Below are 26261 nucleotides of genomic sequence, written 5' to 3' on the forward strand. Positions count from 1 at the left end.
AGAGTGGAAGGTAACCGCCGACAGAGAGAGAGAGAGGGGTTATCCTGCCCGTTAGATCATACAATCAACGGTCGGCGGGCACGATCCGCGTGACATGGGCTAGACCAATCAGGGCAATGTTGCACGTGTGCGAGAATTTGTGGAGGGAGAGGGCAAAACTGAGTAGTATCAAGAAACCAAGGGCACATGTGTAATAAACAGACTAAGGGATTCAAATATGAGATTTAAAAAATGTAAAATGCGTTTTTTGTACAATGAAACCCATCTTGGCCTATCTCAAACTATTTGCAATACAAATATACATGAGTGTGAGAATTGTGGCCTCATTTAGACAAAGTATGTTTTGGGGAAAGTTGTTTTGGGAATGGCTTATTGTGGAAAACCATGCACCTTCATAGCTACTAGGTGATTTGAGAAGGCCTTTGAGAAGTGGCAATTTGTGGTAAAACTTGATTTATCTATGACTTATCTATGTTTTGAGAACTGGCAATTTGTGGTAAAGACTCCATGAGTATGTGCCACTATTTTTCGGAATTTTTTGCACATTAAATGACTCATTTAACTAGTTAATCTCATTTGTTGACTGTCTGTTGACCAGCCACTTGAGGGTAAAACTGAGCATATTGCACTAGCCAGTATTAGCACTCAAAAAATGCTAGTATAATACTCGAGGTTATACCTGAATATATCTAAATTTCCAGGGTTAGACTCGAGGACACATGTTGCGGTGCAGAAATGGAAGACGTGCAATTGTTGACGCGTAGACGTGTGTCGTATTGCAAAAGTCCAAGACGTGCAGACGTGCAGCGGTGGATGCGTAGGACGCGGGTCGCATTAACCACCCCTCGCCTTTATAGACGCCTCCTCCCACTATCTCTGTCACTCTCACTCGCCCACGCAACGCCGCCTCTCTCACGTCCCATCATCTTCTCCAAAGCAAAAAAAACCCTCTCCCTCTCCTCTGCCGGCGAGAGGGACAAGGAGAATGCCAATCCCATCGTCTACGGCGCCGTCGCCTCCAAGCGCGACGCCTCCCTCTTCGACGCCGTCCCCTCAACGGACGTCGCCATCGTCCCCTCAACGGACGTCGCCGCCTCCTCCGTCGGTGCATCGGAGGCTGCTGTCGCCGGTCGCGGTCAGATCCCGCCGGGATATGACCCCTACGAGTATGTGCCGTACGTCCCGCCCCCGAACCCCTACGACACCTCCATGGAGGACGCATGGAGCGAGGTAACTACGGTTTGCTTCCTTTTTTGTTCCCCATTCCTTTTCGAACCCTATTTTTGCTGGTGTAGATGGATATGTAGATGGATGAGTATTGGGCTAATATTTGCGCCGATTTTATTCCATTTTGCTTTGATCCCTTCTTGATTTCGTTTAAGATTTGGGGTTCGGCCGTTCGGTTAATTTATGCAAGTAATAATGGGATCTCAATCAATTAATTTATGCAAGTAATCATAGGATCTCAATCAGTTATTTTATGCACGAATCAAAAGATATCAACCGTTTAATTTTGCAAATAATCTGGAATGTGTTCAAGTTCATATCTGGAATTTGTTTCTTTGCCTATGATGAATCGGTGGGCACTAATAGTTCCCGTTTGATGTGGATCAGCTGTCTGGCAGCGACGTCGGCAGCGACGACGAGCACCATGACATTAAGACTCACCAGGTGCTGCGGAGGCCGCAGGTCGGCCAGTACGTCTCCTACTTCGCCAAGGGTGTCTACAGGTGCCCCTTCTGCACTAGGAGGCTCGGTGGCACTGACTTCAACTACCTCCTCACGCATGCCGAGAACATCGGCAACACCTTCCCCAAGGTCGACGCGTCGGTGAACCCCCACTCCTTCCGCGCCAAGCACATGGCGCTCGGCATGCACCTCCGCAGCTTCCAGCAGGTGGAGATCTCCGCCAGGCGCATGCCTCCGCTCAAGCCCAAGGCTCCCAAGGGGAGCAACAAGTGGAGGCAGAGGCAGATGGGGTAGGCGGAGTCCTGGACCTGTGCTGCTGCTGCCTCCTATTTTGTTGTTAACTAGGGATCCCTTGTTGTTATGTTGTTAGTATGATGGTGCTGTGAAGAATCTCGAACCTGTTACTATGTTTGGCTGATGTATGCAGCTTATTATCTAGGGAGGGATCCCTATTATCTATCCCTATTCTACTATATGACCGTGTGAATTTATCGTACATTCCCTGTAGATTTGGTTCTAGATTTAACTACATACATATGGACCGGATGGAGTACTAGACTGGGCTCCCTACTAGATTTGCTGTCATATTGGGCAAACAACGAGGGCCAAAAGGCACAAATAATAATTGAAGAAAGACACAAATGCAAGCTTCTCTAGATTTGATACTAATTAGGTGAAAAAAGGCAGAGAGAAGGAGGCGGAAAAGGTACTCTTAAAAGGGAAAATATCAATTTGGGTCGAGAGAGACAAAACCCAGCTCCTGCTCACATGCAACCAAACGCTATCTCGTCCTGTCCCACGCGGTCCCTTTCTACCAGCCCCACGCGACGCGGGCCCACACAACACGGCCCCACACTTCAGCACGGAACAGTCAACTAAACGGGAATCATGCCGTTTGAGCTGCTTCTGCGCGTTTCAAACAAGGACTTGCGGAAAACTGAGGAAAAACTAAGAAGCTGGGGAAAAGTGAGCACAACTAAGAACCCGAGGGCACAGAAATAGAAATCCCAAATTTTAATAGGGTGATCTTGGGCACAAACCAAACAAACACCAAGTTTTCCCTTAGCCATCGTGTCAGGGCCAAAATATTGCTAATCTTTGGTGCATCTTATAGACCCATTTCGACCACCAAATGTGTCTATTTTAATTTATTTGGGTCAGGCCGGGATTGCCTCCACCCCTTGCACATTCAGGTCGGGGGCAAACCCACTCCGCAGGCTTTTCTCGAAGCCGTCCACTTCCCGCACTCATCCTATCATTACCCGCGCCCGCCCTGGTGTTTTTACTGTTTCATCCCTATAAGAGGGGTGACATCGCCGGGGCGAACGATGAAACCATATATAAAGCATCCATAGGCAAACGCACCAACACTTGGATCCATCTGAGCAAGATGGTCGCGCCCGCTTCACGAACGACCCGGCCAGAGAGCTCGCGCCGAGGGAGGTGTTTGAGGCGGAGGAGACCGCCGAGCAAGCGTTCGGGCAGTACCGCGAGGGGCTAAGGGAGGAGGTGGAGGCCGCATCACGCCAGGTCGTGGAGATGGAGGAAGCCGATGTGAAGACAACGCCGAAGATGTTGGCGGAGGCGGTGGTGCTAAGGGCGGAGACTGGTGTGAACCTCGTGGAGGCCCAGACATCGGTGGCCAAGGCACGTGCAATGTTGGCGGAGGCGCGTGTAGGAATGGTTAACGTGCAGCAGCCCACGGCCACATTGACCTCGACTAGCTCTTGGGCTTGACGACGATGGAAACATGTCGGACATCAACGACAAGCAGTGGGCTCTGCTCGCCTCGTTCCAAACTGTCCAACATAGAGTTCGCTCGCAAGCTCATGGCTATACCTGGGCATAGTTCGGGCCGGGCCTAACAACGCCCGACGCAAAAAACCCAGGCCTAGGCCCCTCCCGGTCCGACCATCGGGCCTAGAATTTTGGCCCAAGCTTGGCCCATCGCAACAAATACCCATCGAGCCTCGGGCCTCTGGTCGGGCCTCTTCCTTATTTAGCACATTTCTTAGGCCCAGGCCCGACCATCAGGTTTGAATCTTCGGCCCAGGCGCGGCCCACACGCATGCTCGGGCTGGCCCAAGCCCGGGAATTTTGGGTCGGGCTTCCCATGGCTAGGTATACTCATGGCCAGCAAGCGGCTTAGTCTTGTGGACAAGAGGATGGCCAGGCGCAGTGCCATCAGAGGCTCCTTGGCGGCAGCCTACCGCACGGCACACGGGGCGGTGGTGGAGGCGACGTGGTGGGCACGGAGAACCGCGAGATGTAAAAGGCAGCAACGACAACGAGAAACAAAGCTCACTATTGTTGTGAAGTGTATATGTGGATTGCCTAGCCCTTTCCATCAGTTCGAACTTTTGGTTCAACTGGCTAGTGCATGAAGCTTAACATGGTATCAGAGCCCCGGGTCAAGTTCAAATCCTGGCTTTCACATGGTTTTCGCAATTAAGCCTAAAAATTGATGTTGCCCCCCTCTTTAGCCACCGCTGTTTCAGTGTGCTCTTCTTCTTTCACGTGTTGACTTTCTCTTCTCCCGTTACACGCGAGTGGGGGTATTGTGAAGTGTATATGTGGATTGTCTAGCCCTTTTCATCATTTCGGACTTTTGGTTCAAGTGGCTAGTGCATGAAGTTTAACAACTATGACGTCGCCATGGATGTGGCGTTGCTAGTGGAGAGATACCACTGGCACGGCGAGATGGCAAAGAACTCAAACTTGTGAATTAAAATTCAAAACTCCAAATTTGAAAAAACAATAGTAACTTTTGTTGAGAGGGATTACTAGTATATACAACTCCACTATAATAATCTCTAGAGGTGGAAACTAGGCCGGGCGGGGGTGAGAGAAGTGGAAAGGCCTGTCGCGTGGTGGGCCCCAGGTGAGAGAGAGAAACCTGTCTCTCACGTGAGGGTGAGGCGGCGCGAGTGGAGAGAGAAGAATCCGGAGCGGCAGGAAACTCAGAATCGGCTTCCGTGGGCACGCTGCAGAGCTACGGAAACACAGCAAAGAGCCAAACACTCTGCGTGGAAAAGGAAGCGAGGCAGGCAGCTGTGTGCCTGTATGCACGAAATGCTGTGCGGTAGGAGTACCTCTATTTCACAGACTGCTTCCAAGGGCAAACAGATGTAGTGGTACCAGTCGTGCGTTGCGTGGGCTCTGTGGTACTGCGAGGCTACAGCCGGCCACCCCTTCCCTAGGGTCTAGGGTATAGGCGTCGCTACAGTAAAAAGAAGGTGAAAACAATTCCAAAATTGGTGGGCACGAAAGGCAGAAAAAACAACCACATAAAACAGGAACTGGCATATCAGTAACCGAAAAGGAAGATGTTGGTACTACCACAACTACTACTGTCACGCCAAGGAGGCACGAGACGACCAAGAACCGGTCAATCTCCACCCAAGGAAGGGACTAGTCAGCAACTGTAAAAGTAAAACCCAGCTTAAACAAGTAAGGGGACTGTAAAAGTAAAATCCAGCTCAAACAAATAAGGGCGTTTTCAGTGGGGCGATCCATCTGTTCGAAGTAGTCCACGAGGACAGACAAACAGCCAGCATGCTCCAGTTGTGTGATCTAAACGGATCGGTTCGCACAAACCGACCCATCCGTTCACCAAATTTGGGTAACAGATGCGTCGGGCCGGACAACACGCATGTTCTCTTGTGTCCTCCCGTGTGGGCCGAGGGTTGGTAGAGGCCCAACGGACTTTTCTTCTAGCCATCAATGGGACACAATGAGCCGCGCTGCTAGACGCATTGGGCTAGCGGGCCGGACCGTGACCCAATTTATATCCGAGGCAGATCCAAACAGATAATATCGGGGCATTTGTGGGTAGCCCCGGAGATGCCCTAACACATACATGCAACTAGAACCGATCCGTGCTAGAACCACAAGATTGCTAATCTTTTAGGCTTGGGCTGGTGTTGGCCGTGGTATAGATGTAGGGGGCTGCGTTGCGTGATGATCGAATGGTCTGTGTCCAACGATACATGGATTATCTTGGCACCATTGCCTTTGGATTCTGCTATTCAGCGCTTCAAACGCCATCGAGCTGCGGCCCACCATCGTCATGGCCTTCCTTGACTCCAGCAAGCTCTCACTCGTCTTGCACATGCCCTTTCCTAAGTTCTCTGGCGTGCCCTGCACCTGAAACCCTGATGTTTTTGGCCTCACCTCCGCCAGCGATGCCCTAGCTAGCCAAATGTTCCCCGTCTCTAGCGAGGTGTGCGCGTGGAAGCATGGTTGCCTTCTTCCTCCCTGTCACCTTTTTCATTCTCTCCAACACCACCGAACTATGCCAGCCCACAACGCCCAGTTGAAGGATTAAACATACGCTTAACAAGCACAGCGAGCGTCAAATAGGAATCTCCATTGCCTCTCCTTGTTGATATAGTCGAAATCTCTCACAATTTATGTTGTAAGCTCTCATGGAAGAGTTTAAAAAGGATGATTCTGAGTGTGGTTCAAAGCTCGTAAAAAAATTGAATTATCATCTTTCTGATTAAAAGTTGCCTCTAAATATGTATGCTTCGAAGCAATTACGTTTCGAGAAATCTCCCAAAACAGAAGCTTAAACATTTCTTTCGTTTAAGCCTTTTTTTGTTGAAAGCTCGTAAGTAAAATACATGGAACTAGTTAATTTCAGGTTATACACGTTCATCGCCTAATACTAAGAGGATGTATAGATAATTAGATGGCCCTTTCTAGACAGAAATATTGCCATCTGGATGAGCATTCATAGGCAACATGAAAACAAAGAAAATGACATTGAGACTGGTGACCTTTGATTACCCTAAGTCCATCAAATATACAATCGATAAAAGCGGGTGTTCTTGTTCGTATGCAAACCGTTAATTTTCTTTGAAATTTTCTAAATTTAACTTTAGAAATTCCTAAATTTTACAAATCCCAAACTTTCTGATGACCCCAGATTTTGAAAAAAAAAATGAAGTTTTGGTATATATAGCAAAAAAACTCAGGTTCAGCCGAAGAAGCTTCCATTGCGGAAGCCCATACAAAAACGGGCCGATGCTCTTTTCTGCCAAGACAAGTGGCCCATCCGAGATTCCGAGCCCGACTTCTCGGAGCTTGTCCAGTTCGCACGCCGGCGGACGCAAAATCGGGCCTCGCCCATCTCGCCGGCTCTCCCACCTTCGTCCTGCTCAACGGCAGCTGCAGGCCTGCAGCGGCGCCGTGTACCGAGAGCCACGCTCCGAGAAGAGGAAGATCTGCCGCGCTGTACCGATCGGCTCGTTCGATCCGGGACCGCGTCCGCGAGCGGCGATGGAGAAGGGAGGGGACGCGGGCGGCGGCAAGCCGGAGTACAGCATCATCGTGCCCACCTACAACGAGCGCCTCAACGTCGCCCTCATCGTCTACCTCATCTTCAAGCACCTCCGGTAACCCCCTTTGCCGCTCCTTCCCCATCAACACAACTCCTGTCTGCCAGCCGATCTGTTCGTTCTGTTTTCGTTCCCTCGAGAGTCGAGATCGCTGTGTTCTGCGGGCGTTCGTGATCCAGTTAGAATTTCGTGCCGGCTCGGTTTTCTGACGCGTAGATAAGCCTGTGGAGGGATTTATTGACCGTAATTGAATAGCAAGTTGTGCTTAATTGCTTTAAGATTCTGCAATTCCCCACTCATATGATGCAACTATAGACCAGCTTTAACAAAAAAAAGGAGTAAACCTGTAGATCAACTTTGAAGTTGCCTATTTGTGCTCAATTCGGGCCACGAGATATGATCACGGCCACATCTTCCAATCTGTAGTTCATAATTGCTAGCGGTGCCTTTAATCGAGTCTCTGTTGTCCACTTGATCTTATGAGAAATTATCATCATATCACCATAGGATGAAGGTAACAGTGACGCAATTTTAGAACTAGTGTTTCATGTTATCTGTTGAAGTTATGCACAGTTATAGATTTAGATGGTGGTAGCTAAACTATATGTGGCGCTGACATTGTGCGCAGCTGGTTTCCGCTAGCACTTAGCAGCCTTCATGCTCTAGACATATCTTAATCATAGTTCTGGGTTTGTGCTCCATTGCCAATAGCATCAACAGAACATTGCAGACAGTATGTTATTAGCTATGTTAACTGGTTGATAGGATTAGACCATCTTATTTTGAGATCAGAGGACCTAATTGTCGCTAGGGCTTGCAAGTGTTGGCAGTTTATGTATATACATTGTATGTAATGGCTATTCTAGAAAGCCATCATGCAGAACCTATCTGTAGTTTCCGACATGTTTCAGTTGCTACTGTTTACTCATAGTATTGGGTCAGCATTACAACCTGTTTTTTCGTTGCTGCTGTATACTCTTATTATCTTGTTAGCATAATATTGGTGTATTGAATGACAATTTTGTTGCATTTGTGTTGCTAAAATTTAACTACTTCCCAACGTAGGGACGCCAAGTTTGAAATCATTATTGTGGACGATGGAAGCCCTGATGGAACTCAAGACATTGTAAAGCAGTTGCAGCAAGTGTATGGTGAAGACCGTGTTGTAAGTAATTCCACAACCATGCTGTCGTACGAGTTTATGTACACATGCGGTGCCGGTTTGGTTATTATGACTTACTGCGGTGTGTTTTACCTGATATAATGACAGCTATTGAGAGCTAGACCAAGGAAGCTAGGGCTTGGTGAGTTTAGCTGCCCATTTCTATGTATATTGAATTTTATGCTTGCCGTTTGTGTTAACGAACAGCTAAAAACTTTCAGGTACTGCATATATACATGGATTAAAGCATGCCTCAGGGGACTTTGTTGTCATTATGGATGCAGATCTATCCCATCATGTATGATTCTACGGACTTTCTTCCCTTTGTTATTTGCCATAGTTAAGTTATTCAGAATATTTATTTTCCCGGTGGTTACTGAATCCCTTTTCTGTTCTGAACAGCCAAAGTATTTGCCAAGCTTCATTAGGTGAGAATCATCTATCCAAGAATTTAACCGGCGAGAACGATTCAATTTTTATGCTTCATTTTTATTTTACTTTTGGGGAACCTGGCAGGAGCACTGCCTATTATATTAGCAGAAATGGAAAAAAAAACATAATAAAAACGGGTGCTTGTTTTTCAACATTAAACAGACAAAAGAACCTGAGAGTCCACATATGAACTACTCCCGACACTGAACTGTACTTAAAAAACTGATGGTTGACATCTTCCATAGCCAGGGAGACTACCGTCTTGCAAGTTAATATAGTAGCGTTCAATGCACGTGTTGCGCTCATTCCACACATTCTAAATCACATTAAGAATCTGACCGCTTTTCTTCTGGTGACTCTTTCACAGTCATGGACCTGAACCCCCCTCCCACCATTCATTGACCGGAGTAATCCGCTTATGTAACACCAACCAGGAGAAAAGCCTGCAGTTTGGCTCTGCATACGCTTTCCAGATCCTTACCAAGCTGACCAACCACACAGATTAGATATGGGAGTTTTCCCACTTCCTCTGTAGTCGGTCCTGCAGGGGTCGATCAAGGCCTTGGATTTCATTAAGCACACTCCACAGATCAAAAAGATAGGCAAGGTAGACGGGAGCACTTCGTCTATCCACTGAATGAAACCACTTCTCATCTTCTAATTCCTTATTTCATCGCTCTCATCTCCCTGGCTGCCAGTTTGTACTTGCCCAGGGTGCGGTTGCACAAAGGGTCCATCCAATTTAATTGCTCGATATGAGATGCAAGGGATAGTAGTGCCTCCACTAATTGCTCGATCTTGTTTCTGTTGCTACAACTCTTTCTTTGTTGGATCCTTTATCGACTTGTGTTCTTGTGTGCTTTGTTTCTAAATTTAGATTATAATCTTATGGCAGTGAGGAGAAATTGAAAGGCCGGTCTTACGGCTGCCTCCCGGACACGAATGATCGAGATTCTCTAGTGTCTAGTCTTCGTTCCGGGATGGTAGTAGCATGATGTGATATGATTCGGCGAAAGGTTTTTCTCTGAGCCATTTTCTGCAGATACTTTAGAGGCTGGTGCAGGCGCAAACTGTGCCCAACTATGCTTTGTAAATACTGACCGCAAATTCATAAATTGCTGTCTACTGTTCTATTTGACTGGTCCTTTCAATGGCCAAATCGATCTGTCATACTCATACCTCCTTTGATTAATCAGTTTGCTCTTGTTAGCTCAATCTTTGCTATCGAGGACATAGATATGTGCTTTAATGAACATTGAAAGTTATTTTGTGTTAGTTGTTGGATGCAATAACTGAAACTACTTCAGGAAGTGTAGTATATATGGGTGTTGCCTGATACGTCCGTTCCACACATTGCAAATACATAAAGAATCTGGTTGGTTTTCTTCTGGTGACTCTTTTCCATGGTCGTGGGCAGAATTCCCTGCCACCACTCATTGAACCCAGAAGCCAGCCATCCACCAGGTGCCAAACCTGCATGGTGAAGGAGAATTCCATTCACATGTCGAGTGCTGCTTCTGGAGCTCCAAGGCAAAGCTGGTGGACGGGACTGTGTAGACAAGACAATGTCTTACCCCTTGTGCATCCACCCTGAGAATCCGCATATTGAACACCAACCAGGACAAAATCTTGCATTTTAGCTCTGCCAGGCATGGGCAAAGCGTTATGGAGGCCATACTGGGCTACGGCCTAGTCGTCCCAAAGTTCAATTCTTTTTTACCCGGGAATATCGCCCAAGCCTTAATGTTTAGCTCTGTTTCGTTTGCAGTCTCCAGTCTCCCAAATTCCCACTTCAACAGGATAGAATTGCTCCTGACGGGGCGATCAAGTCCTTAAGCAGACTCCACAAATTAAATAAATCAGCAAGGTCAACAAGAATGCTCATTCTGCCCACTGAGTGAATCCAACTCCCACCTTCTATTTCCGTTTTCACCATTTTCCTGATGCCAGTTTGCACAGGCCCAGGTGCCTTCACAAACAGTGATCTGTCCAATTCAATTGAGATGAATGTGATGGCAGCGCCTCCACTCGATTGCTCACTCTCGCTCTGTTTTATATCTCTTTCTTGGATTCTCTGTTGATCTGTGTGCTTTGTTTCTAAATGCATATTCTAATTGTATGGCGGTGAGGAGAAACCGAAAGGCTCTTACGGCTGCCTCTCAGAGACGAATGACCGAGACCCTCTGGTCATCGTGCTGGGATGGTAGTAGCATGACGTGATAAATGATTCGGGAAAGGTTTTTCTCTGAGCAATTTTTTGCCAGATCTTTTTAGAGGTTGGCGCCGGTGCGGACACCTACTTTATGCTTTGTCAATACTGAGTGCACATGATCCCAAAAAACATACTGAGTGCACATTCAGAAATTGGCTTTCTAATATTCTGTTTTGAGTGGTCTGCCAAAATAGGTTTGTGATACCTCTGTTAATCAGTTTGCTCTTTGTCAGCTCTACAAATGGAATATTTGCTAACCAAGGCACGAATATGTACTTTGTGATGATTGAAAGTTGTTCTGTGTTAGTTGTTGGATGCAGTAACTGAAACTACTTCGGTGAAGTGTAGTATAGCTGGGCGTTTCCTTGCCCACTGAAAATAAGTACGTAGAAGAACCTGTATCTTTTTAACCATGTTCTTTCTTGACTAGGAAGCAAAAGGAAACCGGTGCTGATATTGTAACCGGTACCCGTTATGTTAACAACGGTGGTGTTCATGGATGGAATCTTATGCGCAAATTGACTAGCAGGGGAGCAAATGTTCTAGCACAGACATTGCTGCGTCCTGGAGCTTCTGATTTGACAGGGTCATTTAGGTGTGTGTTGTTTTACATGAATAGAGTAAGATCCTTGTAGTTATTGTCCTTTAACACTGCTGATTTCCTAGGCTATATAAGCGAAGTGTTTTGGAAGATGTAATTTCCTCGTGCGTCAGCAAGGGCTATGTATTCCAAATGGAGATGATTGTTAGAGCCACCAGGAAAGGTTATCACATTGAAGAGGTAATCCATTTCAAATTGACTCGTTATTCATTTCTGCAAGGATGGATTAATATCTTGGCTTTGATAATTAAATTTGGTCGCCCTATCCAGGTCCCAATAACTTTTGTCGACAGGGTCTTTGGGATTTCAAAGCTTGGTGGATCCGAAATTGTTGGATATTTGAAAGGCCTTGTGTATTTGTTGCTCACAACATAGTGGAAAAGACAAGACGTAGATGCATGGCGGTTATAGGACAAATTCTGGCTAGAGTGACTTTTATGTTTTTTTTCAGCTTGAGTTGCACAAACATGCTAACATTTTCGGATTTACAGTTGAATTATGTACTCAAAGTTGGTTTATGGGCATCATGATGAATTGTGTGGCTGCGGCGACATGTATCATTATAAAACAATGTTTTGTTGATGTTCATTTAATTTCTGCTTCAGTTACCTTGTCAAAGTGAACTATATTACCGACTTACTGTATCTTGATGAAAAGCAAATAGTTTTAAGAACAGCTATATATGGTTACTGGTAGGCATTCCCTTTTCATTATCATGCAAGTAAAAGATGGATAGCAAATAAATAATAGGGCAGGAAGCATAAGAACACTTCACATAATAATTAACCAACACTCAGTACAACCAGAACAAATAGTAAATAAATTGGTGAAAGGGACGAGACGCCCAGGACACCCTTATGTTGGTACAAGGTAGAAACATGTTGAAATAGTGCTTACAAAAGATGATTGATCATCAAAACCATAAATCTATATCACATCAACGTGTCTGGGAATCCTAAAAGTTCACGAAAACTATCCCACATAACATAAACACGCATGATCAGGACATCACCAAAATCCCATAAAAAAAAGGACATCACCAAAATGTGAGATTTCTTGTAGGTCCAAATCCCTCAATCTATATCACATCAAACTGTCTGGAAATCTTATTAGTTTACAAAAACTGTCCCAGAAAACATAACCACACATGATCAGCCATCATCAAAATGTGATCTTTCTTGTAGGTCCTTTCGGTTTGTAATGTCCGACACCCTAACTTGCTGATCCGTCTTAGTCTTCTGATTTCTCCTTTTCTAACTTCTGCAAAGCATTTCAGAAGAAGTTACACAATTAAAATACAATACTGCGGAATAGAGACATATAGAGTGAAGCCACTTCAGAATTCTGAGAACCACGAGTTGTTGACACAACAATTCAGTATATGTTTCAAAATGCATACGCATGACTAAGTTAAGTCCGCAACTACCGCTGGAGATTTTCAATTTATCGGGAGCTGCATTTTATCACCAGCAGGGTTTAATACTGTAAGCATTTCCTTTCAGCCGATAGTTGGATCAAATGATATATTAAACCAAAACAGATTTACGTATAACCAACATAGTGTCACAAATATAGGTTTCCTTTCTTGATTGCAGTCAGATACATTAAGAAGAACTAACAGATCTCCTGCTAGGATGGGAAAAGTACACTCAACCTTCATTATATACCGGATCATTCAGTCAAACAAAGTCTACGGTAGTATAATAACACTGATCAGCTCAATTTAAATGCATTAAAGCTCACAGTTTGATAAAGAGTTCCTGCATGGTTATATGCCCCCCACTTAATTCGAGCATGTCATCCCCATGAAGCGACTAGTAGTTCACCAAAAATGCACCAAATTCTCGGTCTTACCCCTACGACAGGCATGCGATTCTGGATAGAATGAGGATATTCACAGCAGTAGATATTAAATGAGTATCCAAAAGAAGACTCACTATAATTAAGTTATATATGATGAAAAATATCCAAAATCAGGCACAGTTCTCACTTATTGCTTCAGTAAAATCAGGGTTGTATTAACATTTGGTCTAAAATACAGCTTTCACTTCCTAGAGAAGAATATGGAGTACTATTTAACTAAAACTGTGATCGTAGCAGGAACCTGGGCAACTCCACTACTGCAACATAAACACCACCTCGATGCTGAAAAGGGAACCCTAAATTAGTTCCGAAACAAATAAACAAGACGCCGATAGGTGACAGCAACGGTGTGACATGGCTAGCAAAGCTCAGTTCTCCCCATTGTAAAATATGGAAGAAGCGCAGATCATGTCATGCCAACTACGCAGAAGCGCAGCAAACAATCCCACGCTTGCACCCATTCTCCAATCCAACCATGCATCTCGTCAAAGCGCGGCACACATTTAATCAATGTACTAGGGGTAACAACTAGCTCCGGTTTTGTAGGGTGTGGATTCGATAGGAACACGCAGCAGAAAATTGGGGAGGAAGTCCTCACACCAAGAACTTCACATAGCGACGAGGGAACGGGTCGGGAACACAAGGAGGGGGTAAGGGGTTCGGGTGGCAGAGGCGCTTAATGTGAGCATGTCATCCCCATGAAGCGACTAGCATTTCAACAAAAATGCATCAAGTTCTCAGCCTACCCAGAAGATAGGCATGCTATTCTCGGTACAAAGAGGATGGTCACGGCAGTCCAAAATAAAAAATAAAACCACTAATTAAGTTATAATGATGAAGATTACCTAAAATCAGACAACAAGTCCCAGTTGTTGCTTTAGTGAAATCAGGGTTGTATGAAATTTGGTCCAAGAAATACAGCTTTCACTTCCTAGAGCAGAATATGGAGTATTTAGCCAACACTGTGATTCATAGCAAGAAGCTGAGTAACTCTACTACTGCAATTAACATAAACACCACCTGGTTGCTCAAAAGGAAACCCTAACTTAGTTCCAAAACAAACAAGCAAGGCACCGACAGGTGACAGCTACTGTGTGACATGGCTAGCAAGGCTCGGTTTTCCCCATTGTAAACATGGAAGAAGCGCAGATCATGTCCTACCAACTAAACGCAGTATGGTGGATCATGCCTTGCCAAGCAAACAATAGCAAGCTTGCGCGGCTGCACCCATTCGCCAATCCACCCACGCATCTCGTCAAAGCGCAGCGCGCATTTAATCAATATACTTTTTTTTTTGAGATCATTTAATCAATATACTAGGGGTAACAATCAGCTCCGATTTCGCAGGGGGGCGGATTCGACAGGAACAAGCAGCAGCAAACTGGGGAGGAGATCCCCACCGCAACGACTCACGTAGCGACGAGGGAATGGGTCGGGGACACGGGGACGGGGTAGGGTTCGGGCGGCGGAGGCGCTTACGGATTGCTCGGAGTGCCAGGCGAGGCCGCGGTAGACGTTGACGGAGAAGGTGGCGGCCAGGTAGAGCGTGGTGACGCCCAGCCCCGCCGTGAGCGCCTTGAACGCCATGTCCATCACCGCCATCTCCGCCGCTTCTCTTCGTCGCCTCCGGAGTTCGATCGCAGAAATCCTGGTCGCCGGATTCCGGGCTGCGTTGGGGTGGGGGCGGCGAGGGGAGAAAGGCAGAGAGCACGAGTGGTTCTACCGCTTGCTCTGACTAAGCCGTGTGGGCTGGGCTACGGAGAGCGAAATCGCGCTGGTTCCTTGCTGGACCTGTAATCATCCTGGCCCAACATACACTAATCATCTGCCCCATTATATCTCACATTCACCACTGCGGATTTTTTTTTTCTATAAAGGCAGCAAGTGTCCAGCTTTAAAACAGAGATAGTTTACAGTGTTGACCGCCAAAGAGACGCGGTGACAAGGAATGGCAGCAACGCCACCGAGCACGGCCATGACTTGCATCCCTGCTCAACTTCAAGACACTACTGTCGAGGAGGTAAGACCTTCCCCTCTAGCCTAGGCTTGGGGAGGTCGATCCGCCGGTGAGTAGGTACCTCCGGGGAAGTAGAGACCATGAGGAGGCTTGGCCAACCACATTACCAGTAATGATCAAAACAACTGCTACTAGTTGTCCTGCACCCATTGCTGAACTCGTTCATCCACACCCCCGCCCCCCAACATTATCCCAAGGCGACACCTCCATAGAGGGTATGATGTCAAAGCGCCACGTCGCCCAATCCGAAATATTTTGGGGTTTCATCCGAGAGGGGCAGGTTTGGGAGGGAGAAACCTCGACGTCGCCTTCGTGAAGGAAAACGATGGTTGCAGCGCCGCCAACGTTGTGGTCGCCTTTGTAAGCCAAGGATTTCCCTGGTCATGGGCACCCACCTCTGTCCATACCCAATAGTCGCTATATCTAGCAACATGAAGCAGACATCGATCTTCAGATCTAGCGTCGGAACACCAACGGGAGCTTCCGCACCATGGCCCATGCGCGTTGTCGCCTTGTCGGACGTGCAACCCCCTTCCCACTCCTCATGTTCCCGACCCCTTCCCTCGTCTATATGTGAATTTGTTGGTGTGGGGATTTCCTCGCTAGCTTGTTGCTTGTTCCCGGTCAGGGGCTGCCTCACTGACGCACGCAACCCGCCGCTATGTCGATGTCACACTCCCCGTGTGAGGCCCCCGCTTAGATCCTGGAATCCCTCGCCACCGATGTGGAGCAGCGATAGCCTCACCGCTGGCTCTCTCGGCGCCCGTCGGCTACCTCTAGAGGCGACGGGTGTTGGGAGTGGAGGGTGGAAGTGGCACTAGGGTTTCGCTCTAGAGTCGCCTCGAAGGTTCCCTTACAACCGACAAGCTTTCATACCCAAAGTTCACTTGATTTTAAATCGAAAAATATTGAGAAGGGGAGGAGGAAGGTTCGGTAAAAAAAAAAAAAAAAACTTTACAATACTTCCTATACATTGACCACCTGCTTCTGACTTTGAACGATCCACGCTCCTCGTTGTCAATAGGTTTGAACGATCACCCTCCTCTTTGTCCATGGCTTTGAACACTTCTCTATTTCACCCAGCAAGGTCCTCCACGAGCTGTGGATCGCGTCCTCTTCCTCCATTGCGGCGGCGTAAACAGAAATAGCACTACCTTTTGCACCCAGAAGAAACCCGAAGTCATGCACGGGAAGCGACCAAGCCACCAAGCAAATGGCCCCAAACAAGAATCAAGAGCCGAGAAATGGCCAATCATGTATAGTACTACTAATCTTCTATTCTTCTCTAATGAATGTACTTACTAGTATTTGCTGTCGCGTCGATCGGCAGGCTACCTCCCGGCCCCGACGCCATTGGCAGTTAGTAGTAGCTTGACTTGACCACAACAAACCGATTAACATCATGACTTCCCGAGTCGTGCTGAGAGACTAGTAAAGAGCTAGTGATATAGTATCTCGTCAGGCCGTCAGTACGTAGTACTGCATTATAGAGTTAATCAGCGTGTAGTTAGCCACTTGTGTGAGTGTGTGACAGTGTGAGCCATCCCAACCGGATTAAAATATCAAGTCAACGCCGTGGTCTCGCGCGCGGCTGTACACTGACATCATACTAACGCGCTTGTCGGAGCAGGCATATATGCATATGGGCCAATAGGCTAGCATCATCAATTCAGTTCCATCTCACGCGGCATCCACCGCTCCAAGCCATGATGATCGATCAGAGCTACTAATATACTATTAGAGCATCTCCAACAGGAGCGCTAAATCTTGGCGCTGTAAAAGCGCTTTACAGCGCGCTCTATCCATGTTTTGTGCGTGAGGGCATATTCACCTCCAGCAGAAGCTCTAAACCTTGAAGCTGTAAAAATCTGTACCTGTTTCTCGCGCGCGACGGATACGAGCGCGCTCTTTCCGGCGCGGTAGATATAGTGCACGATATAGCGCTTTTGCCTCAAGCTGTATTTTACAGCGCGGGATAGAGCGCCTGTTGGAGCATAATTTTACGCCCGAGCGCTAAACCAGCCGCTTTTTTGGATACAGCGCGGGATAGAGCGCCTGTTGGAGATGCTCTTACGGAGTGCTTTGAGTAAGGCGGGCCGGACTCTTTGTCTTGCTCATCACCCTCATTACTTGCTCTCGAGTCTTGACCTCTCTGATGGTGGCTCCAATAGTCCATACGATGTAACTTGCTTAGCTCTTAAGGTAAGAGATCACGACTACTTACCGGTTGTTTTCTTATGTTATCGCTTGGATTAGCAGGAACCCGATTTTGTTTTCCTGTGTAGGAATGTTTGTTTAAGTTTTTAGATTCTAGCTGGTTTTAAATTAAGGAAAGGTGTCTACTCCCCTCGCCCTCTCTCCAAACTTAGACAAATTCGAACACAAAGTGGGTTGAGATCGCTCGACATCCTTTGTAATTTAGGGTATGCTGATCTTTTAAAAAACTAAATGGATATATGTAGCCGTGTACAAAATCCATATGGCCCCTGCCGAATTAAATTTCTGTATGGCCCAATTTATTTATAGAAATATGTAGTGTACGCGTAGATAGAAGTAGTATGTATGTACGCCGTTGACATCTTATTAATGGGACTTTGTCGGGCGGTGGCATTCGTGAGTCATGACTAGTGGGCGGGAGGCACGTTGAGGCGGTGCAGCCGGCACGAGCATAGGAAAGGCCTCGTAGGTGCTTGTAGGCAGGATGGCGGCGAGACGGTGCGATGTGTTGCCGGCTAGTTCGGCGCGTTGGAAACGAGAGCACGCAGTCTGGCACTTGCCGACGAACATGGTCGAGAGATGAGATCATGCACTACATGAATCGGCGGGTATGCCGACGGCCAGCTGCCCTCGGCGTAGCCATGCCTGGCCCTCGGCGTAGGCTACGCCGACGGCAGCCCTCGGCGTACCTCGTCGGCGTCCACTTCCCTCGGCAGAGCTCGCTGCGTCATCGGCATAGGGCTGGCCGTCGGCGTACGCAGAGGGTCCTCGTCACCGTCGGCGTAGACGCCGTCGGTGTAGCGTCCCCGGCGTGCCGTCGCCGTTAACGACAGCCAGAAGACGCTGAGGGCATCACCCTCGGCATATGCGGGTACGTGGCACGCTGAGGGGAGCCAGGGCAGCCAGAAGACGCCGAGGGCATCACCCTCGGCATAGAGGACGGTGTAGGAGGCGACGTGGCACGCCGTGCGACCACCAAGCCAGGGGCTACGCCGAGGGCAATACCCTCGGCATAGACCTGACCATATGGTCATGCCAAGGTTCTATGCCGACGGCATTGCCCTCGGCGTAGCCCTAGCCATTTGGTTTTTTGTTTGTTTCAATTCAGTTCCAATTCATCCAAATTCATCCAAATTTGCCATAATTCACCAAAATAGCATATAATTCACATAATACAGCATACATAGTGCACATAATAGCATACAAGAGGAGTGTCATGTCGTCCAAATACATAGTAGTAACTAGCGCATAACCGGAATAGTAGTAGCAAGCGCGCGCATACATAGTGTGAGTCGACTACATGAAGGATCCGGGCGGGGTGTATCCACCCTCATCGTTGGCAAAACGAGAAGCCCGGGTCCGAGGGTGCGCTCCAGTAGAAGCTGCAGAAGAACCAGCTAGAGAAGCACCGTGAGTATGACCAGGAGAAGTCGATAGAGAGGCACCAGCAGAACGCCCAGGAGAAGTCGACGGAGAGGCAGCAACATAGACACCAGCAGAACGCTCAGAAGACCGACCACCTTCGTGAACCGGTGTGACCTCGCGCCCACCCGACGAGGCCTGGTTCCCGGAGCATCTCGTTCCCTACATGTTCCCTACATGTTAGCAACTTGCGAGGCAAAGGAAAGCGGTAACTATCGGTTTGGCAAAGAACTTACCGGTGTGGATCCGTAGTAAGTCCTAGCGAAACTTGCCCTCGATGGCATGATAGGCATTTCCCCCACCATGGGAACTTGAGCCAGTGTCGGTGTACCAGTAGCCAAAGCAATCATCAGTGCCTGCAAGATGAGTTACAAGTCAGGCTTTGCAGAAATAAAGCATCAAACTGAGACTTGTCATCTATTTGCGAAAAGAAAGATTCAAACTTACTTCTACATACGCCATGTAGGCTGTATGCTACTTATTCCACTGCGCAGAGGCCTGCTAATACTCATCATGACAGGCTTCGAAGGCCGCCTCGAATTCAGGCTACAATTTCAGAAACAATGAATCTCATCAACACTTAGCCATGTAGGAACATATGTTAGAGACATATGCAACTTTTTCAGCGATTCTGACGCTCCGGTGATCTGTATCTTGGGAAACCCTAGAACGGGGACTCCGCAGATCTACCCCTATAGCTTTCTCCGTGCGAGGGTTTACCAATGGTCTTTTTTATTTTCTTTGGTTTGTTTAGGAAATATGCACATGGAAACCATAGGTTGGGCATAATTTACCATAAAATAGGCTCCCTTTGAGCCGTAGCAGGAGTTTCCACATACAGATCCTGGATTTTACCAAGTGCTAGCCCATGTGTGCGAAAATCATCAATGTTGGGTACATGCAAGGTTAGCCAAACCTTACATAACACTTGTACACATATGTTAGAGACATATGCAAGTTTCCAACAATTCTGATGCTCCGATGGTGATCTGTATGTTGGAAACCCTAGGGCGGGAACCCCGCAGATCTACCTGACAAGGGATTAACTTATCAATGCCTATGGATTGTAGGCTAGGGTTTAGTTAGAAGTAGAGGGCAAGTAGATCTCGAAGGTTTCAGCCGAAAAGTGCTCGACGAATATGAAAACTAGGGTTTGCAGACAATGATTCGATGATCTTCTCGTCCCTCGACCCCCCTTTATATAGGTGGAGCCGAGGGATTCGTGCTATACAAGGATTACGGAGTCCGGGATGGTTTCTAACTCATCCCGCCGGATTACAAATAACACTTCCTATTACAACTCTATCTTTTCCTTAAATACATCTTGGGCTCTCGAGTCTTCTTATTCTTCGGGTAGTGGGCCTTCAATAAACCCCGGGTACTATATTCGGCAGGCCCATTTGGGATGCCTATGTCACTACCCCTATAGCTTTCTGCGTGCGAGGGTTTACCAATGGGCATTTTTATTTGCTTTGGTTTGTTTAAGATATATGCACATGGAAACCATAGGTTGGACATAATTTACCATAAAATAGGAATACAGATCCTGGATTTTACCAAGTGCTAGCCCATGTATGCGAAAACCATCAACACCGGGTACATGCAAGGTTAGCCAAACCTTACATTACACTTGTACACATATGTTAGAGGCAGATGAAAGTTTTCCAACAATTCTGACGCTCCGGTGATCTGTATCTTGGGAAACCCTAGGGTGGGGACCCCGCAGATCTACCCCCAGGATTAGGGTTAGGTTAGGGTTAGGATCCGGGTTAGGGTTAGGGTTACCAATGGACTTTTTCCTTTGTTTTGCTTTGTTTTAGGACATATGTACAAGGATAGCAGATGTTGTGTCTACTGACTCTGGTTGATCCGTCTGCGAAGAGCGACAACCCCGAAGAAAGATCAAGTTTATAGACGATACTAGACTGTATGAAACACATGGGGGTGGGACCAACATATGCCATCTACCAATTCTTAAAAAAATAGAACCATTTTTCTATAATTCAAACTAATAAATAAATAATACAAACATAATAAAAGTAAGATTTGAGAAAAAAAGGAAAAAAAAAAGCATATGCCGAGGGTGGTCGTCGGCATAGGAGGGGGAGGCGCTATGCCGAGGGTAGCCCTCGGCGTCTAGGCTGACGCCGTGGACGCGCCGTCACGATCGGGGCGAGAGGGGACGCATGCCTGGTGCTACGCCGACGACCTGGTGGACGCCGAGGGCTGCCGTCGACGAAGCCGTCTCTACGCCGACGGCATTGCTACGCTAACGGTCGCGGTTTGGAGGTGCCCTGGCTAGGCCGTACGCCGACGGCCCCGACATTTGGCCGTCGGCGTATAATCTGACCCTCAGCGTCTCATCCCATTCCTGTAGTACGTGATGCCAGCGAAATACGACGATCGCCGTGAGAACGTGAGCAGTGGGATCGTGACAACTCTCAGTGTGATATATGGCATAGGCTTAGGAGGGCTCATAATAAATTAAGTAATTTTCTAATTACCCGAAAACCTAAACTGGGTCCGAGTTTGGTAAACGGTTATACTGGAGCAAGCCTCGTAAGGAAATATGTAAAGGCCCTGAAGTATCTAAATTCAAATTTTAGGAAAGTAGTGAAGTGCTCAAGGTATCCCTATAAGTGGTATGCATTCATATTAATATTACAGCAAAGCATGCACACACTATCCATGTTTCGAAGGTATTGGTTCATATCAAAACGTTACTATATTCTACGGTTGGTAATTTTGGAAAGCTATAATCCATCGTTTAACGGTGTCCGTTCAAGGGGCACAAACCCAAATTTCAAAAAGGGAAAAGAGAGAAGTTGAATTCTATTGCTCAAAACAGATGTGCTATAAGATTTATATATTTACAAAGAAACTTTACGATATGTTATATAGGATTGTTGCACCAGCTAAGTTTTTTAAAAGTCGGAACCGGTTGAAGGAGGATAATGTGGTACATTTATATTCAACACCCCCTCAAGTCAAGTCTATTTGAGTCTTTAGCATGATTCAAAGTAGGAGCATAATCTTTTTTTTGTTTTTAATACTGTGTGAGCAGTGTCTCGAACTTGAGAACTCTTGGTTCCCATATCATATATGATTGTTACACTAGTCAAGTTTTTTAAAAGTTCAAACTTAAGAAAGAAAGCTATGCAGTATATTTATATTCAACATGTTGCACATTTCAGAAATATTTTAGACATTTTAGCGTGCACTACTTTTGTCTTGTAGGCATCCTCTCTTAGGTGTACTCGGGTGTTTCCACCTCCATCCACCGTTAAAGTTAAAGGGGTAAGTAAGTCCATAAAAAAACATTTGATAAATCCTAGCCATCCACGGGTGCCATAATTTGCAAGCTTCTTAAACCCAAGCCCCGCACTCAGCAGAAACCATGATCCGTTGACATCGCCACCGAACCGGCCGGCGTCAAGGTCCATGGCCTTGGAGTGCAGCGCGGCCGCCGGCCATGGCAGCTCTGCACTCAGCAGAAACCATGATCCCTTGACATCACCACCGAACCGGCCGGCGTCAAGGTCCATGGCCTCGGAGTGTAGCGCGGCCGCCGGCCATGGCGTACGTCTTCGGCGCCACGTGCTCCTGTTCCCGCTCGCGTACCAGGGTCACATCAATCCCATGTTCCGGCTGGCCGGCATCCTCCACGCTCGCGGCTTCGCCATCACCATCTTTCACACCCACTTCAACTCTCCAGACCCCTCTCGCCACCCAGAGTATCGTTTCGTCCCAGTCCCCGACGGCGTGTCCGGACCGGCTCCCGTCGCCATGGAGGACGTCGTCTCCCACATCTTCACGCTCAACGCCGCGTGTGAGGCGCCCTTCCGTGACCGCTTGGCCGCCGTCCTGGAGGAATACTCCAGGGACGCCGTGGCATGCCTCATCGCCGACGGCCACCTTCTGTCCATGGTGCAAGTGGCCACGAGGCTCGCCGTGCCCACCCTCGTACTGCGTACCGGCAGCGCCGCCTGCTTCTCCTGCTTCCGCGCCTACCCGATTCTCATCGACAGAGGCTACCTTCCAGTGCAAGGCATGGCAAACATAACTCCTATGTAAATTATTTCTTGGATCGATCGATCACTGATTCTTGGTTTGTGTCATGGCGTGCGTGCAGAGTCGGAGCTGGAGACGGAGGTGGGCGAGCTGCCTCCGTACAGAGTGCGCGATCTGATGCGGGTGGGAAGTCACAACCTGACTTGCGACCTGCTAGCGCGCTGTGTCGCGGCCGTGGACGCGTCGGCCGGCCTCATCCTCAACACGTTCGACGCGCTGGAGCAGCGGGAACTGGAGAAGCTCCGGCGGGATATCTCCATGCCAGTGCTCGACATCGGCCCTCTGCACTTGTTTTCGCCGGCCGCGGAGAGCAGCCTGCTACGGCAGGACCGGAGCTGCCTGGAATGGCTGGATGCGCGGGCGCCGGCATCGGTGCTGTACGTGAGCTTCGGCAGCCTGGCGTGCATGTCGCCGCGAGACCTGGTGGAGACAGCGTGGGGCATCGCCGGAAGTGGCGTGCCGTTCCTTTGGGTAGTCCGTCCCGGCCTGGTCGCTGCTGCTGGGGAAGAGAACGAGGCGACGGCGACGCGGCTGCCGGACGGGTTCGAAGCAGATACGCGCGGGCGCGGGACGGTTGTGGAGTGGGCGCCGCAGGAGGAGGTGCTCCGGCACCCCGCCGTGGCTGGGTTCTGGACGCACTGTGGGTGGAACTCGACGACGGAGAGCGTGTGCGAGGGAGTGCCAATGCTGTGCCGCCCGCACTTCGGCGACCAGATGGGGAACACCAGGTACGTGGAGCACGTCTGGAAGGTGGGCTTCGAAGTCGGTGGCGAGCTCGAGAGGGGCGCGGTGGAGGCGGCCATCCGGCGGCTCTTCACCGGGACCGACGGCGCCGAGATGCGGGCCAGGGCCGGCGAGCTGAAGAAGGCGGCCAAGGAGTGCACCGGCGTGGCCGGTTCGTCGCACCTGGCCATCAATAAGCTGGTCGATCACATGCTATCCTTGTAGAATGTTACCGTTGTGGCTAATTTAATCGTGCTTTTAGTTCTATTCTAAGCGTCCTTGTTGTTTGACAATGATCAGGATGCATGTACTGTCAGTCTGTCAGGTCTGAATATGTTCATTAAGTACGATATAAGTTTTTTTCCCTTGGTTCTCACTATGCTTGCAGATGGTTGACTTGACGCAACTCTCCCACGATTTGTGCTGTCATGTGCAAATACAAATTTAGAACAGTCAATGTGAGTCTGGTTTTTAGGATCTTCAACTTGTAACCATTTTTTGGTCCCACATCCGTCAATATATAATCCACTGAGTGAAGGTCAGAAAACTCACTGTAATTTTTGCTAAATGTACACATTTTCCAAGCTATAATTAAATTTGGGTTTAGCGATGTGCAACTTTAGGTTACTGAGAAATAAGGGTTGTTAGTCAAATGAGATGATGTGATAGTTTTAAAGCTCCGCTAGCCTGCGGCAATTGCAACATAGTTTTATGGCACTTGACATCCACAATCACTTTGAAAATCCTACCGTTCCAACTCATCGGCTTGGTTTTCTAAATTCTATGGTTTGTTCATTATTATTTTTCTACTTGAACCCTAATATTGTGTGGCAGAGCAACGATGCGACTAAATGGGACCCTAACAAACACAATAGTAGATAATGTGATACCAACTGAATCCACTTGGTGGTTCTTCAAATGTTAGCTGCTTAGGGCATTGTGGAATCTAGCATTTAGTTGCAATTTTATAGTACATTTATATATATGCTTTCCGGCTTCCCTCATCCCCTCGAGTCATGCTCGGCAGAAATGAAATACTCACGAAACAGTTATGTGTCATGTGTTTTAATGTTATTTGAGGCACCCTCAAATTCTCATAAAGAAAGATACATTAATGTACTACATCCTTCGAACTTGTAAAATTTCATAATACCCATAGTTATAAATAGCCGGCTATAGCCCTTCGGAAAGGTGCAGTTAGTGCAATAGCCCGCTAAAGGGTGGCTATAGCGCGCTATAGTCTCGCTATAGCATTTCTCGTTGGTTGTAGCTATATCCTATAGCCTATAACCCGCTATTTAAAACCTTGAAACAAGAACATGATGATATTTTTCTTTTGAGAGAAAACAAAGATTTTGGGCTTGTGCAAAATAAGAAATTTTTTGTTTTCACCCTCACACACCGTGACAACACACCCATCTGTTTTACATAACAAAGAGCAAATTTAATGTTGTGTGTGACACTAACACCACCAAACCCACTCAAAGCACAGGCCAGGCCTAGAGCTCCAACGAAAGTATGATTTTTTATTTACTTCATGGAGCGTGGAACAGATGGTTTGTCACCGAGCGCATATACATGTGAATGCACGGTACACCTTATAGCATCGACTACGAATGGTCCGCGGATTTAAATGTATGTACAATGTTGGAAATATGTTTAATTAAGTTTAATATATCATAAATATCTGATACCAATCTAATCACATACCATAGCTAGAGATGCAAGTTTGTACGTACGTGGGTACAAACTAGCATATCAATCATATTTGCATATGTGGCACACAAAATCACGAATAATGAAATGATCAACACAAATGTGTGAGGTCGAATGCAGATGAGCAGTAGTAAGCCCGGGAGATCATGGTGGTGAAGTGGTCCCCGCGAGGAGTGATTGTAGCTGAAATAGTCCAATCTGCGACATTGTCCTACGTAAAATAGTTTTTTTTTTGAATTGTCCTACGTAAAATAGCTGATCGGTGAGGTAATTGATGTAGCTAGCAGCGACGCCACATCGCACCCGAAAAAATTGATCTTTACCTCATGTATGTTCACTGTCGGATGGTGGTGGTTCGGAACGTTTGCTATCTTGAACATCCATGCAAGCGACCATGAGGAGGGAGGGAGGGAGAGAGAGGGAGAGGGAGGGAGAGAGAGGGAGAGGGAGAGAGAGAGAGGGAGTGTCCTCCTCGGAGAAAAAGTGTTCGACCATGAATAAATTTAGAAGTGCTCAAGTGGAGGATAGTTTAGCGCAATTACTTGGCTAGGTCAGGAAACACGATGTGATGCACGTGGCAACGGGGAAGTTCGTTGATCTCATTTGTCACGCGGGAGTAGAATAACTCGCATTTTATTCGGTGTATCCGGTATCCCCGCCTCAGCAAGCAACATGAGATTTCATTATTTACAGAGGTCACGATAGTCAATTAGCCTTTGAGGCTTTCACAATTTATATAAGTTGGTTTTAGCGGATGAATTCTCCATTGGTTATTCGGAATCTTTGGGTTCCTC

At 47.4% G+C, this 26261-nt stretch overlaps 3 protein-coding genes and 1 non-coding gene across 5 annotated transcripts; 3 read left to right on the plus strand and 1 right to left on the minus strand.

The window, feature by feature from the left end:
• The first annotated feature begins 6914 nt into the window (after nucleotides 1-6914).
• Nucleotides 6915-12019, plus strand: LOC124681495 (dolichol-phosphate mannosyltransferase subunit 1). The gene is made up of 8 exons (XM_047216407.1): nucleotides 6915-7088; nucleotides 8097-8196; nucleotides 8302-8335; nucleotides 8415-8491; nucleotides 8596-8621; nucleotides 11268-11432; nucleotides 11504-11618; nucleotides 11709-12019. Exons 1-8 carry the CDS (start codon nucleotides 6973-6975, stop codon nucleotides 11811-11813), a joined length of 738 nt encoding a protein of 245 aa, XP_047072363.1. The 5' UTR covers nucleotides 6915-6972; the 3' UTR covers nucleotides 11814-12019.
• LOC124681497 lies at nucleotides 9515-9658 on the plus strand. The gene has a single exon (XR_006995891.1). It is a non-coding gene; the product is annotated as a small nucleolar RNA snoR113 (small nucleolar RNA).
• A 216-nt stretch (nucleotides 12020-12235) lies between the features above and the next one.
• LOC124681494 lies at nucleotides 12236-14983 on the minus strand. 2 transcript variants are annotated; one of them, XM_047216406.1, is made up of 3 exons: nucleotides 14958-14983; nucleotides 14781-14925; nucleotides 12236-12698 (listed from the first exon to the last, which is right to left on the minus strand). In XM_047216406.1, exons 2-3 carry the CDS (start codon nucleotides 14901-14903, stop codon nucleotides 12669-12671), a joined length of 153 nt encoding a protein of 50 aa, XP_047072362.1. In that variant the 5' UTR covers nucleotides 14904-14925; nucleotides 14958-14983; the 3' UTR covers nucleotides 12236-12668. The 2 variants fall into 2 exon arrangements, with proteins under 2 accessions (XP_047072362.1, XP_047072360.1); XM_047216404.1 differs by having other exon boundaries at nucleotides 14781-14963.
• A 7568-nt stretch (nucleotides 14984-22551) lies between these two features.
• On the plus strand, nucleotides 22552-23976 carry LOC124681485 (DIMBOA UDP-glucosyltransferase BX8-like). The gene is made up of 2 exons (XM_047216397.1): nucleotides 22552-23005; nucleotides 23090-23976. The coding sequence occupies exons 1-2, from the start codon at nucleotides 22597-22599 to the stop codon at nucleotides 23974-23976; spliced, it is 1296 nt and encodes a 431-aa protein (XP_047072353.1). The 5' UTR covers nucleotides 22552-22596.
• Nucleotides 23977-26261: the final 2285 nt, after the last annotated feature.

The sequence above is a fragment of the Lolium rigidum genome, unplaced genomic scaffold, assembly GCF_022539505.1.
Source record: "Lolium rigidum isolate FL_2022 unplaced genomic scaffold, APGP_CSIRO_Lrig_0.1 contig_45265_1, whole genome shotgun sequence".
Taxonomy (NCBI): domain Eukaryota; kingdom Viridiplantae; phylum Streptophyta; class Magnoliopsida; order Poales; family Poaceae; genus Lolium; species Lolium rigidum.